The sequence below is a fragment of the Centropristis striata genome, chromosome 16 (genome assembly GCF_030273125.1).
Source record: "Centropristis striata isolate RG_2023a ecotype Rhode Island chromosome 16, C.striata_1.0, whole genome shotgun sequence".
NCBI lineage: Eukaryota > Metazoa > Chordata > Actinopteri > Perciformes > Serranidae > Centropristis > Centropristis striata.
Window position 1 is genome coordinate 28,977,522 of NC_081532.1, and position 14,615 is coordinate 28,992,136.

Here is a 14,615-nt window from a genome sequence, read left to right on the forward strand (position 1 = left end):
TTTCTTGATAATAATTTTGGTTATTATCAAGAAAATCATGGAAAATGGCTAGATATTAGCCAGTAAAGTGACTTGGTGATGTGAAGTTAAAATCGGTGTTGTATTATGTGGCAGCTGCTGTTAAACAGTTGGCTATTATTGAGGTAACTTATGAGTTGCATGCAGGCAAACTGTCTTCTGTGTTTCCAGGCCGTAAGCAGTGTGAATCAGCCAGAGACGAAGACGCATCAGGACCACTGAGGAAGGTCAAGGCTCCACTCCGCAAAAGCAACAAAGCCAAAGCCAAGCCACAAGAAAAACCCTCTTATTCACCTGAACCTCCTGTTGACACGTTCAGCAAGTTATGCAAGTAATTGAGATGGCAACCAAGAAGGTGTGGTAGTGTCAATGAAGGAAAAAAATGTGGCCCTAACCAGCATCTAAGTTGGCATACACACAGTATGCATTATAATGTAATGAAGCCAAGGATTATTTTGGCAAACATTTCCCACGGTTACCTGATTGTACCTGAACAAAACAAAGTCTCTCAATGTGACTTCGTAGGTCAAATACACACATAACACATAACACGCAAATACAAACGTAAGAAAAAGGTATCTAACCCTTCTTCATTTATAACAAGAACACACGTTTTCTATTATAGTAGCTCAGCACTCAGCAAGTTATACGTAACTGAGATAGCAGCAATACACCAAGAAGTCACATTAAATTGTGAATGGTGCTATTTCCTATATGTGCCTATGAAAAGGTAAACATATCTCCATCATGGTCTAGGCATTCTACATAAAGTTTAAAAGTATAAATAAACTTTTTACAACAATTTAGGTAAAGGGAAAATTTGTTTTTTTTTTGTTTTTGTCAAATACAATGATTGTTGCTGGTTAGTATGTGTGTTGATGTCCAAGGGCAAGTCTATCAAACTTTGTCCATAATAAGAATTTAACCTCTTAACAGTATATTAAGGAGTTAAAAGCCCTGTCTTTACAAAATTAGGGTTAGGGTTAAAATGCTGCTTACATAAAAGCATCAATTATAAAAATCCAACAATATATTTGGAATACATATAACAATCTGAGAGGGTCCATTCTGCATAAGGAGTACTTTGACTTTTGATATGTTAAGTACATTTTGATGCTGATACTTTTGTACTTTTACTTAAGTAAGTTTTAAATGCAGGACCTGAATACTTCTTCCACCACTCCTTAAATGAAATTATGTAACTTCCTTCTGTATGGGGCCACAAAAGTAGTGTATCAATATTGTGAAATACACCCTGATGCAGGATCCTGGCTAACCTGGCTAACCTGTATATGATCCTGCTTATTACAGGCTATGTTGCTTCATTTTTAGGGGTCACAAGCCAAAAAAGATTGGGAACCACTACCATAGATAATTGTTCTCTCTAAATATAGATTACACACAAAGAAAACAAAACTATGAATTAAAGCATGTTTATTGAAAGAAGTTACAGCTCTTGACTCTTGTGGCACTGACCAGGACTTTAAACAAAAGACATATTTACAGGAACTTACTGGTTTTGAATACAATAAACAATTACTAAACCTAACTGTACAACAGGCCACATTAACCTCTTTAGTGTGAAACAAGGTGCAATGCAAGGTATAAAAATTGAATGAGGCAAAGACATTTACCTCTTATGTGTAAAACACTTAAAAAAAACCCTCACATATCTCCTCTAATCCACTGAGATTAAGATTTATGGATGCAAATAATTAAAGACAAAAATAAAAATTAAGACATTTCAGCTCTGATCATCGTCGAAGTAATAATCTTCTTCCTCTCCACTTTCATACAGCGCACCACCTTCTCCTGGGAACATCTCCCAAACAACGAAGGTGTCATTTTCTAGTGAAAAAAAAAGATTGTGAAAACAGATTGTGTTACAAAAGAAGTGCAGAAAAACTGCAGTCAGCTTTCAAATCAAATGTGTTCAACCAATTTCTGAAAGTCAAGTTAAACAGCTCTACCCGCGTTTATAAAATACAAGCATTACAAACTTTTATATGTCATATACCACTAATCTATACTTCGAATATCTCTGCATATATATAAATATATTTATTAATTGATGTTCACACTACTACTACACGCAACAACTTATTTAACGTGCTAAAATATATTTTTCCTATGTGCAATATCTGTAAAATGCAAAGTACTTTCAGGAAAACAAACAAACACAAATATATATATATATATATATATATATATATATATATATACACACACACATATATATTTTAATAATAAATGCCAAATTCAGAAATGTATGTATAAAATGTGTATAGAATGTATGAAAATGTATTTTTTTTCATTCTTATTCTGTCCTTATATCTATGTTTCTGTATATTGAGCTGCTGTGACAACTACATTTCCCCACTGCGGAATAAATAAAATCTGATCTTTTTTTTAATTAGGGTTTTGTTCTGTTGTTTTGTTCGTCCCTTGCACTTTGTCTCACCTGTGTTAGCACATCTTCTCATTGTTCGTTTAACTCCCGGCGTGGGAGTGAAGCTCTGAGAGACAAAAAGAAGGAAATTGTTATTTTTCTAATAAAAACTATAATTTTTATAATTCAAGATAGTAAGGATCTAAAAAAAATGACCTGTTATGAATTAGTACCTTGGAAGTAGAAGCCCGTTTGTGGATGTTAAACCGATTGTTTTTCATCCTCTTCTGGAGCTGATAGACGTACTTGTCATCGTTGGTCCTTTGAAGTCAAGAAAGAGGCGAGTTAGATGTTGTACTGAGATCACTTCCTACATAGGGTCTCTGCAGGTTTCAGCAAGGCAAATTTAAGACTTAGTCTTTTTTAAGACCATAATGAATACAATTTAAGACCCATTTCACATCTATACTGGCAAAAAAGTACAAAAGACAGAAAATCGAAGACCCAGAATTACTTGACTGAAGACTGAAGTTTATGCATTTGTTTTTAATCAGGTTAATACATTTTTAACCTTTCAAAATCGTATTTCAGACATTTTAATCAAATTTTAAGAGAATTTTGGACATTTTAAGGCCTTTACTGGATTTTAGACATTTTTTAAAATCAAAATCTGTTAATTGAAGGAACTTCGATATATTTGAGGTGCAATACTGATTGTTCATTACAAAACACATCATAGACATGAGTATAACAGTTGGCACCAATTGTGTCCAGATAGACATGAATTGGGTAATAAAACTAAAGAAAAAAAAAAACAGCAGCAACGACAAATGCAAAGTTATACAAAAAAGAAATAGAATGTATCAAACAAAAATAAAATAATCCCTCCCTAGTCACTGCCAACACACTACAATAATATGAGCACATTGCTACATCTAGAGCCTGCGCTAAAAATAAACAAAGAGTACATAGTGTTGTGCACTTTATGGTCAAGTCTTCAGAGTCTGAAATGCAGACGTTTAGATGTTTTAACTGTCGTGTCTGACAAATCGCCGACGATTCACGGGGGTTTTTGCAAAATGTCACTAAAACACTAGTACACTTTGAAGGACTTGCTTTGAAGTTGGTCACAGTTGAGCTATTCTTGTACAATGTAGAGTGTTTATTTGTTTTCCCCCTGAACCCCAAGACCTAAAAAATATAACATTCAGTTGAAAAAGACCATTGCATTTATGTTTTTGTGTGTGGTTTTACTATATTTCTGTAAAAATTTAATTTTCGCTTTATTTGTTCCTTTGTCTTCAGGGTTATATAACTTTCTGCACATTCATGTGACATATGACAGTATATTCTGGTAGCACTGGTAGTCCTGAAAAAAATGGTGTATATCACTTTATTCTGCATCAAAGGGTTGAAGAAATGCATGCATTTAACAAGAAAAACAGGCGGAAATAAACAGGAAGAACTGGCTTAGACTCCCTAGGGTTAAGATTTTTAAAGACCCCGTGGAAACCTTCTGCTTCTTCTCACTCACCTGGTTGGAGAACCCATCATTCCAGGAGTGATATGCAGACACTGAGGAGTCTTCACTTCAGGGAAGCCTGTCGACTTGGGGGTCAGTGGCTCCAGATCTGGCAAGGTGTAGTCCTGCTCACTGGAACACAAGGAGGGCATCTGTCCACCACAGCAGACACAAGGGAACAATTATGACTCACTTTGAATGGTGCAGGTATGAGTATTGTTAGGATCTTATTGATACCATTACTTTTATTGACCCTCCTTATTGGTTTGGTGCTTCATCAGTACTCTTACTGGCAGTGGAGGAAAGTAACTAAGTACATTTACTCAAGTACTTTACTCAAGTATAATTTTGAGGTACTTGTACTTTACTTGAGTATTTCCACAATTGTAGCTTTTTACTTCTACTCCACCACATTTTGAGGCAAGTATTGTACTTTTTACTCCACTACATTTATCTGACAGCTTTAGTTACTCTTCAGGTCGAGATTTAACATAAAAAAACCAGATACATTTAAAGTGATTACTTTTTTTAATTAAACCTCATAATAGTATATTAAGTAGTTTAATTGAGCCCTACCTTGAGAGAATTCAAATACTGCTTACATAAATGCATCAATTATAATAATCCATTAATATATTCGGAATATATAACACAATCTGAGTGGGTCTGTTCTGCATAACTAGTACTTTTTCTTTTGATACTTTCAGTACATTTTGATACTGATGCTTTTGTACTTTTACTTCAGTAAGTTTTGAATGCAGGACTTTTACTTGTAGTGGAGTAATTTCACAGTGTTGTTTTAGTGATTTTACTTTAGTAAGAGATCTGAATACTTCTTCCACCACTGCTTATTGGCTCTTTTTCATTATTAAAAATTTTTTTTTTCAAAAATATATGAATAACAAAAAGACAATTCAGAAGAGGATTACATATATTTGTAATAGATAATTGTTTAAACGGGGAACTCACTATATATGCTCAATAATATCTAACTGGAAACAAATCGAAATTGCCAGTATACGACATCACAATACTGAGTGAAGTTTAGAAAGCATGAAAGCATCTGCTGATGTGTTCACTGCCTGCAGGTACTAGTGGAGGGGCTAGTTTATGCGTCATGAGTTTGTTGATTAAGTTGCCAAATTTTCAGACACATAGCAAACTGAAAAAAGCAGACTACACACAGAGGCAGCTTTCTTTTTAGCTTGTTTGTAGCAAAATGCTGTAAAGCACAACAGCGGTGGATGAGAGACTGCAGACAGGGCAGATTAAAATATCACTTTCCTTACACATTTATTCTGGTTGAACAGGTGTATTAACCAAGTTTTTGCTTTTTACTTGCAAAAGTTGTACTGCAATAGTAATGAGAGTGGTTGGAGCAGCTTAGCCCTAACACAGAGGGCGAAGAAATTCTGCAGCATGATAATAAATTACACCAAAACGTTAAAAAGGTACAGATAGGACCCAGTACTTGATTATAATTTCAGACGAGGCACATTTAATACCACATTTCGGTCCCCATCCCTAGTATGCAGTCATAGCTGTCTTTTTAAAATCTCAAAATAAAAATAAAAGCTGACATAAACAAACCTCAAAGCGTTTCTTCTGCATGTACGCAGAGCTGAAAACATCATCAACATCGTGTGTGGGCAAGTTTTCCAAGAATTGACGCACTTGCTGCTTTCTCTTTAAAGTTCCCACTCGGGCAGAAATCACCGCACCTGTAACGAGACATAGATTATGTCTTGTCAAATCCCTGCAGTTAAACATGTCATCCCTTCTGTAAAAAAGAACCACCCATAGACAATTCTAGTTATATCAGAAGGTTTAAGAAAAAGCAAATGTATTATAACAACAACATGCACAATATAATGCAATACAAGCAACACAAAAGTCTCTATGTTTGTCAGATATAAGGTGTTCCTGCTATTTTGGCAATTCCACTGGTGTATTTATCAATTGTATGGAGCATACATTTTCATTAATATCACACAACTTAAGGGGGAACTCAACCAATGTTACACACTAATATCTTTTTACAGGTTTTGGAGAGAACTAATGCAAAACCATTTGTTAAATAAAGGTAAATAAAGCTGTTCATGGTAGGGATGAGCATTTGGAAGAAATCTGCCAACTCGAACATCTATAATGTTAACGATCAATTAATCGCTATGCATACATGGGCAAAATAAAATATATTAGATAGTACTGTGCAAAAGCCTGTCTTGATAACAGATGCTTTTATTTTGAAAGGACAAAAAGAGACTCGATCCTGTTGATCGTAAAAATAAATCAGCTGAGGTGATACTGTCAAAATAATGTCAAGGAGTTCAATGTTTTAGCCCCCGAAGAGGCATGAGGCTAGTTTTCACAGTAATCTTCATATTTAAGTTTGTTTTGTGTTCTCCAACTTAATTCTCAGCTCATTGGCTGATTGACGTACGGCCGCAGAACTGAACGCTCGGCCGTGCTTCAGTTCAGTGATACTGATACACAGTCAGAGATAAAATTAAAATAAAAAAATGCATGTGAACGACTAAATTCTTAACGACCATTAATCAATCATCGCTTAGTTATTCCCATCCTCAGTTCATGGTCTGAAATCTGGATGTGTGCAGTTAGAAACCAGTGATTTTTTTCTGTAAGTCGGTTTGGATAAAAGCTTCTGCTAAACGACTGAATGTGAATGTAAATGTAGTGGGCTTACATCCCGAACTAAAACCTCCATACCTGGATTTTTCAGAGCTTCCACCTTCTCCTTTCTGGACTTCTTGGGTTTCTTGGGTTTCGTAGCGGGGGTCTGGCAGGTTTCCTGTGACGTGTGCTGGCAGTGGCACTCTTCTGGAGATCGCGTTCCAACCATCCTCGCCACCTTCTCCCAGTAACCCAGCGTGTTCTTGGGAAAGTAAGACACAGCACTGGAAAAAATGAACACACAGACATACCAGTGAGCCATGAGGTTATGACACAGATAAATGCAAAGCTAATGCTGCAAACTGCTACTTTATCACTCTGCATGTCTACAAAACATACTCTTGCAGCTTCCTGAGCTCGGCCTCCGTCCACTCGTCTTCGTCTTGCTCTTGTGGAGCCGGTGCTTTGCCTTTGTTTGCCTTAGGTTTCTGCCTGGATTGTGTCTCCTTAGGCAGAGGCTGTGTGGGTGATGATGACTTGGTCTTCTTGTGTTTTGTTTGTGTTTCTCTGGTTCTCTTTGTTAGTCCCATCTGAAGATCCTCAGAGGACTTTGATAAATCACTTGATGGAAACACGTTGCTTTTCCGTGACTTCTTTTGAACTCTCCTGCCTCTCTCCCTGTGCACGTCTTTACCCGTCTTCTTCCTCCCTCGGACCTCATCACCTGGTGATGTTGTCTCATTAACAGATTCTGGAGATGATGAGACAGCCCGTCTGCTACCCAGCACTCTCCCTGAAGGCCTCGTGGTGTCGTGTGTCTGGGTTTTTGACCTCCGTGTTGAAGACTTTTCAGGTTGCTTTTGAGGAACAGTGTCCACACACAACGTTCTACCGGTAGCTGGGCGCCGTCGGCTGGACCTAGTTCGCATGGCAGACCATTCTTCGGGGTCCTCCACAGGAGGTTCAGGTGAATAAGAGGGTTTTTCTTGTGGCTTGGCTTTGGCTTTGTTGCTTTTGCGGAGTGGAGCCTTGACCTTCCTCAGTGGTCCTGATGCGTCTTCGTCTCTGGCTGATTCACACTGCTTACGGCCTGGAAACACAGAAGACAGTTTGTCTGCATGTAATAATAATACAAAAGTATAATACAACACCAATTACAACTTCATATCATAATGATAACAACAAAAATAGCTGATAAGAGTTTAATTTAAGAGCTGATATCTAGACATTTTCCATGGTTTTCTTGATAATAATTTTGGTTATCCTGAAAATCGGGGTGCACCGATCGATCGGCTGGCCGATCGATCACGCCGATTTCCTTAATTTTGCGGGATCGGCGATCGGCCGATTCCTTTATGTCAAACCAATCTTATCTACCTCGATAATAACCCCCCACCGGTGAAGCAGTGCTCCCAACTTTGTTGCTAAATTCAGCAACTTTTCAGACCCCCTTAGCAACTATTTTTCAAGAAAGCGACTGGAGACAAATCCAGCCACTCCTTCTTACTCTTCTTAACGAGCCGCTAACAAGCCGGAGGCCGGCTCGTTAAGAAGAGCCGCCGCTAGCTGCAGTTAGCTACAGTTACAGTAGCTACATCAAAAACCTTACGTCACCTCCAGAATCTCTACATTCCTCTGGGGGCTAACTTCATAGACATATATACATGTATATATGTCTATGGCTAACTTGTCCCGCTGTGGACAACCTCTCCTCGGTTTGTTTCTTCTTCTACAGTTTGGCATCTAGCCGCCACACTGTATCGTCAAATGTTACGCTGCCCCCGTGTGGAAGGCACCAGTAATACAACTTTTTTTTCCTTCCAGATATGAACTATTCGATTTTTTATGATTTAATGACTATTCGAATATTCGAAAATCGATGCCCTCCCTAGTTGTATGTATGTTGTACTACAACGAAACCAAAAACTCAAGACACTTTATTTATGGTTGCAGTTCTTTTGTTAGTTTGTCCTGTAAATTGTTGCTATTTATTTTAAGTTCAATATTTCATTAACTACCTCAGACATTGTGATTTCCTTTATTTGTTAAAGAAAAATACTGCTGTGTTATTGTTTTTCAATAAAATAAGATTCAAACATTGAAGGTGTATGCTGTCAGTTATAAAAAAATCGGTATTGGTCAAAATCAGAATCGGCAGGTCAGGCTTTTTAAAAATCGGTGATCGGCCAGAAAATTGCAATCGGTGCACCCCTACAAGAAAACCATGGAAAATGTCCAAACAAATCTACTTTTAGTTGTACCATGCATTAAATGAACAAGAAATTAAAGGAAACAAGGGTGGTCTAATAATTTTTTCCATGACTGTATACATATATAAACATTTTAAATGTATTTATTCATTTATGTTCATATTAGTACATGCAATAACCTATTTAACATGCTAAAATATATTTTTCTCTTATGTGCAATATTTGTAAAATACAAAATACTCTCAAGGAAACAAACAAATTAATCATAAATGCCAAATAGCAGCTGTCTTAGTATTTATTTATATAAGGTTTATATAAATATTTTATATCAATATGTCTTAATTCTTATTATGTTTTTATATATTTATGTCTATGTCTGTAGCTTGACTGCTGTGAAGATTACATTTTCCCACTGCAGGATAAATAAAGTCTTATGTTTAAAGAGTTATCTCTACCGTCGCTGCAGGGCAGGAACACATGAGCAGGTTTCTTTATTGCCTTCTTAGACACCTTTTCAGGGACTTCCTGTGAGAAACAGAATCGATCACAAATGTTAGTGCATAATAAAATATTCTTGATTATTATGTAATCTATGAGCTCCATGTGCTTACAGGGGTGCAGATGGAGGTATCATAACATTCATGGATGGTGACATTCATCTGGCTGTCCAGAAGAACTCTGCCTCCTTTCCAGTACTCCAGAGGCGGGATGATGGTGCGACCACTTCGAGACACTTTCCCACAGGACAAGGAGGCAGGAGGACTGGAAGCAGCTGGAGAAGAGGAGGAAATAAATGTCATAGATCAACCCACAGCCACAAATTACTATTGATTACAATTGACAATATGCAGATGCAACACGACGACGGAACATACGAAGGGGCGTTTTGCAAACAAACAAAAAGAGCATTACTTGCAAATGATGAAGAGCATTATTTGAAAATAATTTCCCACAAATTATAGCGGGCTATTTAAAACAGCAATACAGAGAAAGGTCAGTAGGGGCAACAGTACTCCATTTCACATGTCAAGTCACAAAAACAAGTCATGTTCTGCAATGATTATACACACGCGTACCTTCAAATCACAAACACGGTCAGTCACTGATGCCAGTACACCAGTGTGGCTGTGGCTGTTGGTAAATGGGGTGCACTTATATAGCGTTTTTATCCAAAGCACTTTACACTACACACTACACTCATTCACCCACACACACATTCATACTGGTGTTAGACCGCTAGTTGCATACATTAGCTTTCTCCAACACAACGTGCAAAAGCAAGCACCTGTTTTTTTTTTAATTCTTGCACCAGCTACCAAAAGGCTTTCTTTCACTGCCTATTTAGTATATTGTAATTTTTATCCTGCGTAAATGAACTTTATTAGGGTTTTTTTCTGGCTTTTAGGAACATGTTGTATGTCTACTGTCTGAGTTTGCTATCTGCACTGTTTGTTGTTGTATGTGAGCCACGTCTGAGCAATTTTCTGACAGACAATAAAGTTTTTTGATTCTGATATCCTCTACCCACGCCAAGCGCCATTTATTTTAAAGTCCTTTATCAATTGGGACGCTTTTTTTGCAGGTTTCAGAAACCTACTCTGCATCCTGCTGACTCTCTATTACATCTAAATTACCTCACCTATGAATAGTTGGACTCAGTTGCAGCCCCATTCTACTTCTGATTGGCTAGTAATTTTAGTTTGTTCGTTAGTTGGTTGGTGAGTTAGTAAGTAGTGTATGTAGGCAAACTCATGAACTCGAACTGATAGCTTTCATTTATTTTTTTAAATCTAGGGACTTTTTTTTTCTTGCACAAACGTCACACGCACTAAGCATTTATCTAGCACTCACGTGTGTTCGAAGGCTTTCGTCTGTGCGACTTCACACAATGGGCAATGGAGGCCTCAGACTCCTCAGACTTCTTTGATTTGATGCTCCTCCCCTCAGTGAGCCTCTCTGGTCCTTTGCTGGCGTTGCTACAAACAAACACAATTCAGTTATTTGAAATTCAGAATTCAGAATTATAAACAACTATTTGTCATCATTTCCTCCCGTGCTTTAATTATTCAACATCACCAGGAAAAACAAAACAATCTTGTATCTGTAACAAGGTTATCATTAATATGTAATATATTTTCTTACTCTTGTGACTCTGACAGAAACTTCTCATAAAGTGCCTCCCAGTTTGGAGGAAAACCATTAGCAAACTTCTTCAAAAGCCACTTGGGAAAATCTGCAGGCAAAAGGTGAAGAGTACACGAAACATGGTATAAATCCACAAATTGGCATACATTTATATGTACTTTTTCTTTACTTTTAATGCATTTTTAACTTTGTTCTGCCAAAGTGAAACATATTCATTATGGAAAATATCTCCCCACACAGAATCGGGCTTACCAGAGTCAGCGCTCGTGTTCATCTTGCCAACCAAGATGTAAACCCTGCCGGAGATCGTCTTAACCACAGCTCTGGAAACCCTTTCCACAATAATGTTACTGTTCCATGTTATGTTGTCCTCCCTGGGTGGAAAAGACAAGCAACAAAAAAAAGATCTGAAAAGATCCAACAATGATGTCTGTCTCATAGCACAGTAGCTGAGTAAGTCATCTGAAACTTAGACCCCTATACCAATATTAAATACTAACAATCTGATATAATAAACTTTGATTGCATTGTGTTAAAGTTTTTTAAACAAAGATGTATCAACAATCACTTACCCGTGGATTCCATCAACAAAAAGGCCTTTAGGATGCTTCCTCAGGAACCACTGTTTGAGATGAATCACACTTTCCTACCATAGGAGAAAAAAAACACAAGTAGACAACTATCAAAAGAATACAAAGTGTTATTGATTAATTTCCAGTTAGATCTAAAAATGTGCCTGCAAACTTCTCAACGCCTTGTTTTGCATTTTAAATCCATGTAAGACTTCTCTAATGTCACCTCTTTTATTTGTATAATTACTTTAAAATAAGTTTCTACTCACACTTGGGAACTTTGTGGGTCGCTTGAACAGAGCCTCCTGTCTCTTCGGTATGGAGATACTTGGTGTTTGGAGCAGAATCGGGTCCTCAAGCAAAACAGGCTGTGGCCTCGCAGCGGGGCTCAGGGCGTCTGCAGAGGGATCTGTGTCTGATGGGCTGTCAGCTGACTCGACAGGCACCACACTGTCTGACATATTTGGAAAAGTTCTGTTCTCCACCTCACTCCTGCTGTGATCTGTGGAGGGAGGCGTGTCTCTGGTCTGCTGGAAACTATCTACAGACAAGAAAGTAAATAAAAACATAAACAACATGCAACCATAACCTGAAAAAAAAAGAACTATCCCCACAGTTAAAACTTTTTAATTTGCCAGATTCAAGTATTTCTACTTCATAACACACTCACCTGCACCAAAGAGATCTCTAGTGGTGCTGCTGACTTTATCAACCTCCTGCTGCTCCTTTTTATTTTCCCTCTCCTTCATGAAGGCAAACATCTTGGCTGGAGACATCGGAGGACATCTTTCCAAATCAACAAAACAACCTGTTCAAAACAGCAAAGAAGCTTTAGACAGTTTATTCCCCTAAATCAGGGGTAACCCAACCCATGGCTCCGGAGCCCCATGTGGCTCTTCAGGCCATCTGCAGTGTCTCCCTGAATTAATTAATTTGTTACATTTTAATTTCCATTCATCATTGGTGTAGGCCCAAAGCAATTTGTATTCTACAATTGTAAAAATGTGTAGCTTTTAAACAGCATTAAAAAAAATGTTTCAACAACTAAAATGTGCTTCATAGCTTAAGAGGCTTTGTGCCTTGAGCTCTAAATTTTGCCAACTTCATGTCTTGTTTTGTGTTTCCCTGTCGATTCAAAATCTCGTGAGATATTTCTTTGGTGTCCAGCCTCTCATTTGCACTAAGGTCCTTGCTGCATTCTGACAAAATCATATTAATAAAAGCTCATTATGACCGATTAGTAATATTTAGGCCTGTCGCGATAACACATTTTCGAGATATATTTTTATATTCAACGATATATTCTCCCAGAAACTATCACGATAAACGATTGTATCGTTGTATCGATGTTGTTTTCGTTTTATAAGTTCATCCTTTTCCACAGCAATGAATTTTTAAATCTCGAGAATATTAAACATTGGAATTGAAATTTGGAAAAGAAATATTAAAATATCCTAGATAAATAAAAAAAATAAAATAAACTAGAAAATTTCCTTTGGGGAAATTCTGAAAGGGCCACGGGGGCTACTGCCGGTGTGTGTACACTATGATGAGATTCTTCAGAGATTTCAAACAATTAATACTAGTAATGTTATAATACTATATAATATGCAAGGAGCACACCTACAACAAGCATTCCTTTTCAAGTATTTATTTATACAGCAACTGGCAATTCTTACTGCCTGTCAAACATTTGCAGCTTTACTTTAAACACAACACAAAAAAGCACAAAAAGTCACGCATATAAATGAAAATATATTGAGTCCAGAAAAAACGATCGTGTCCATTTTTATATATTGAACGATAAGTCGAGATAGTAATTATTGTGACAGGCCTAGTAATATTGGTAGGCTAATTTAGACTTAGTAGGTTTGTCTTTATTGTAAGGCCCAAAATAAGGTTTGTGGCTCCATTCAGACTTTTTTCCTGGCCAACAATGGCTCTTTTGTCAGTAAAGGTTGCTGACTCCTGCCCTAAATGATAATGCATGAGGAGAAAAAAGCAGTGATATCTCACGTTTCCTTGCAGTAGATCTTGGTGACAGGAACACTGAATCACTGAAGAACTGGTTCTTCTCTGATGGGTCAGCAGAGTATCCTCGAACATCATCAAAACCCTCCATGACATTGTTGTTATTCTCACTGAAGGCACAAGAACTTTTTCTTATGGATTCATTGCTGGCCTCCCTTGTACTACCTCTGACTCTGCTAAACTCCTGCGGCTCCCACTTTCTCTTCCTCTGCCTGTCCTTCATAGGGGACAACATATAGGCTGGAGACACCAGTGTGTCAAGAGGGTTCTCCTCCTCAAACACACTGCTGACGAAATCATTTTCTGTTGGCTGCATCTTTACTGGAGTCCTGCTGAATCCATCTCTAAACTGGGGTGGTTCTGTGTGGATCTGCTGTCTGGTGGCCATATAGGAGGGGTGAGAGAAGGCTCTTGACTTCACATCGCTCCATCTCGTTCTACATTCTGCCGCAGGAGGCATTTCATCCACATGTCTGCTACCTGAATACACGTATCCGACGGTTTTCTGAGGGCTCGATATAGGAGAGAGAGTCAATGCTTGCGCTTCGTCGCGATAGAAACCAGATCTGTGATTCTCCTTGGGATCATCGGTCATCCAGGTGCTCTCTGCTCGCTTCCTGGGCGACTTAAAAACGGTCCCATGTTTCTCTCTCTCCCTGGGTGTAAAAGTTTCCTTCTTCTCGCGTATTTCTTCTTTCTGCACTTTAGACTTTAGCTTAGCAAATACCTTCGCAGGAGATTCAAACCGAGGTTTTGTGTGTTGTAAAACATTATAATACGACGCCATTGATTTTTAGGAAAAAGAAAAACGATGATTATAAATCCGAGGCGTATGCTAGCAGCTAGCTCGTTAGCGTGTACATTTCAAATTTCTAATCGCTGCCGCGTTTGGCTAGAAACCTGTGACGTAGTGCCAAACAAAGACGTCACTTCCGCACAAGGTTAACCCTTACAAATTAAGACTTATTATATTATATTATATTATATTATATTATTATTTATTTATTATTATTATTTATTTAAGCTGCAACTAGCAAAAAAATGTCTTTTATTGTTTTTCTTTTAATACTAGAATTGTTTTTAGCCTTATGGCA

The 14,615-nt window shown here is 37.6% G+C and overlaps 1 protein-coding gene across 1 annotated transcript; it reads right to left on the reverse strand.

Moving 5' to 3' along the window:
• Positions 1 to 1,437: 1,437 nt before the first annotated feature.
• mis18bp1 (MIS18 binding protein 1) lies at positions 1,438 to 14,433 on the reverse strand. The gene is made up of 16 exons (XM_059352556.1): positions 13,507 to 14,433; positions 12,161 to 12,298; positions 11,760 to 12,031; positions 11,491 to 11,564; positions 11,171 to 11,292; positions 10,916 to 11,006; positions 10,625 to 10,749; positions 9,385 to 9,545; positions 9,229 to 9,298; positions 6,963 to 7,653; positions 6,660 to 6,847; positions 5,520 to 5,650; positions 3,942 to 4,081; positions 2,641 to 2,728; positions 2,480 to 2,534; positions 1,438 to 1,866 (listed from the first exon to the last, which is right to left on the reverse strand). The coding sequence occupies exons 1-16, from the start codon at positions 14,306 to 14,308 to the stop codon at positions 1,763 to 1,765; spliced, it is 3,252 nt and encodes a 1,083-aa protein (XP_059208539.1). The 5' UTR covers positions 14,309 to 14,433; the 3' UTR covers positions 1,438 to 1,762.
• Between the last annotated feature and the right edge of the window lie 182 nt (positions 14,434 to 14,615).

Coding starts and splice junctions, on each gene's coding strand:
- mis18bp1 (XM_059352556.1), bottom strand. CDS start 14,308: ATGGCGTCGTATTATAATGTTTTACAACACACAAAACCTCGGTTTGAA. Junction 11,007..11,170: donor GAACACGAGCGCTGACTCTG/GTAAGCCCGATT, acceptor TTTTGCCTGCAG/ATTTTCCCAAGTGGCTTTTG. Junction 5,651..6,659: donor GGAAGCTCTGAAAAATCCAG/GTATGGAGGTTT, acceptor GTCTCGTTACAG/GTGCGGTGATTTCTGCCCGA.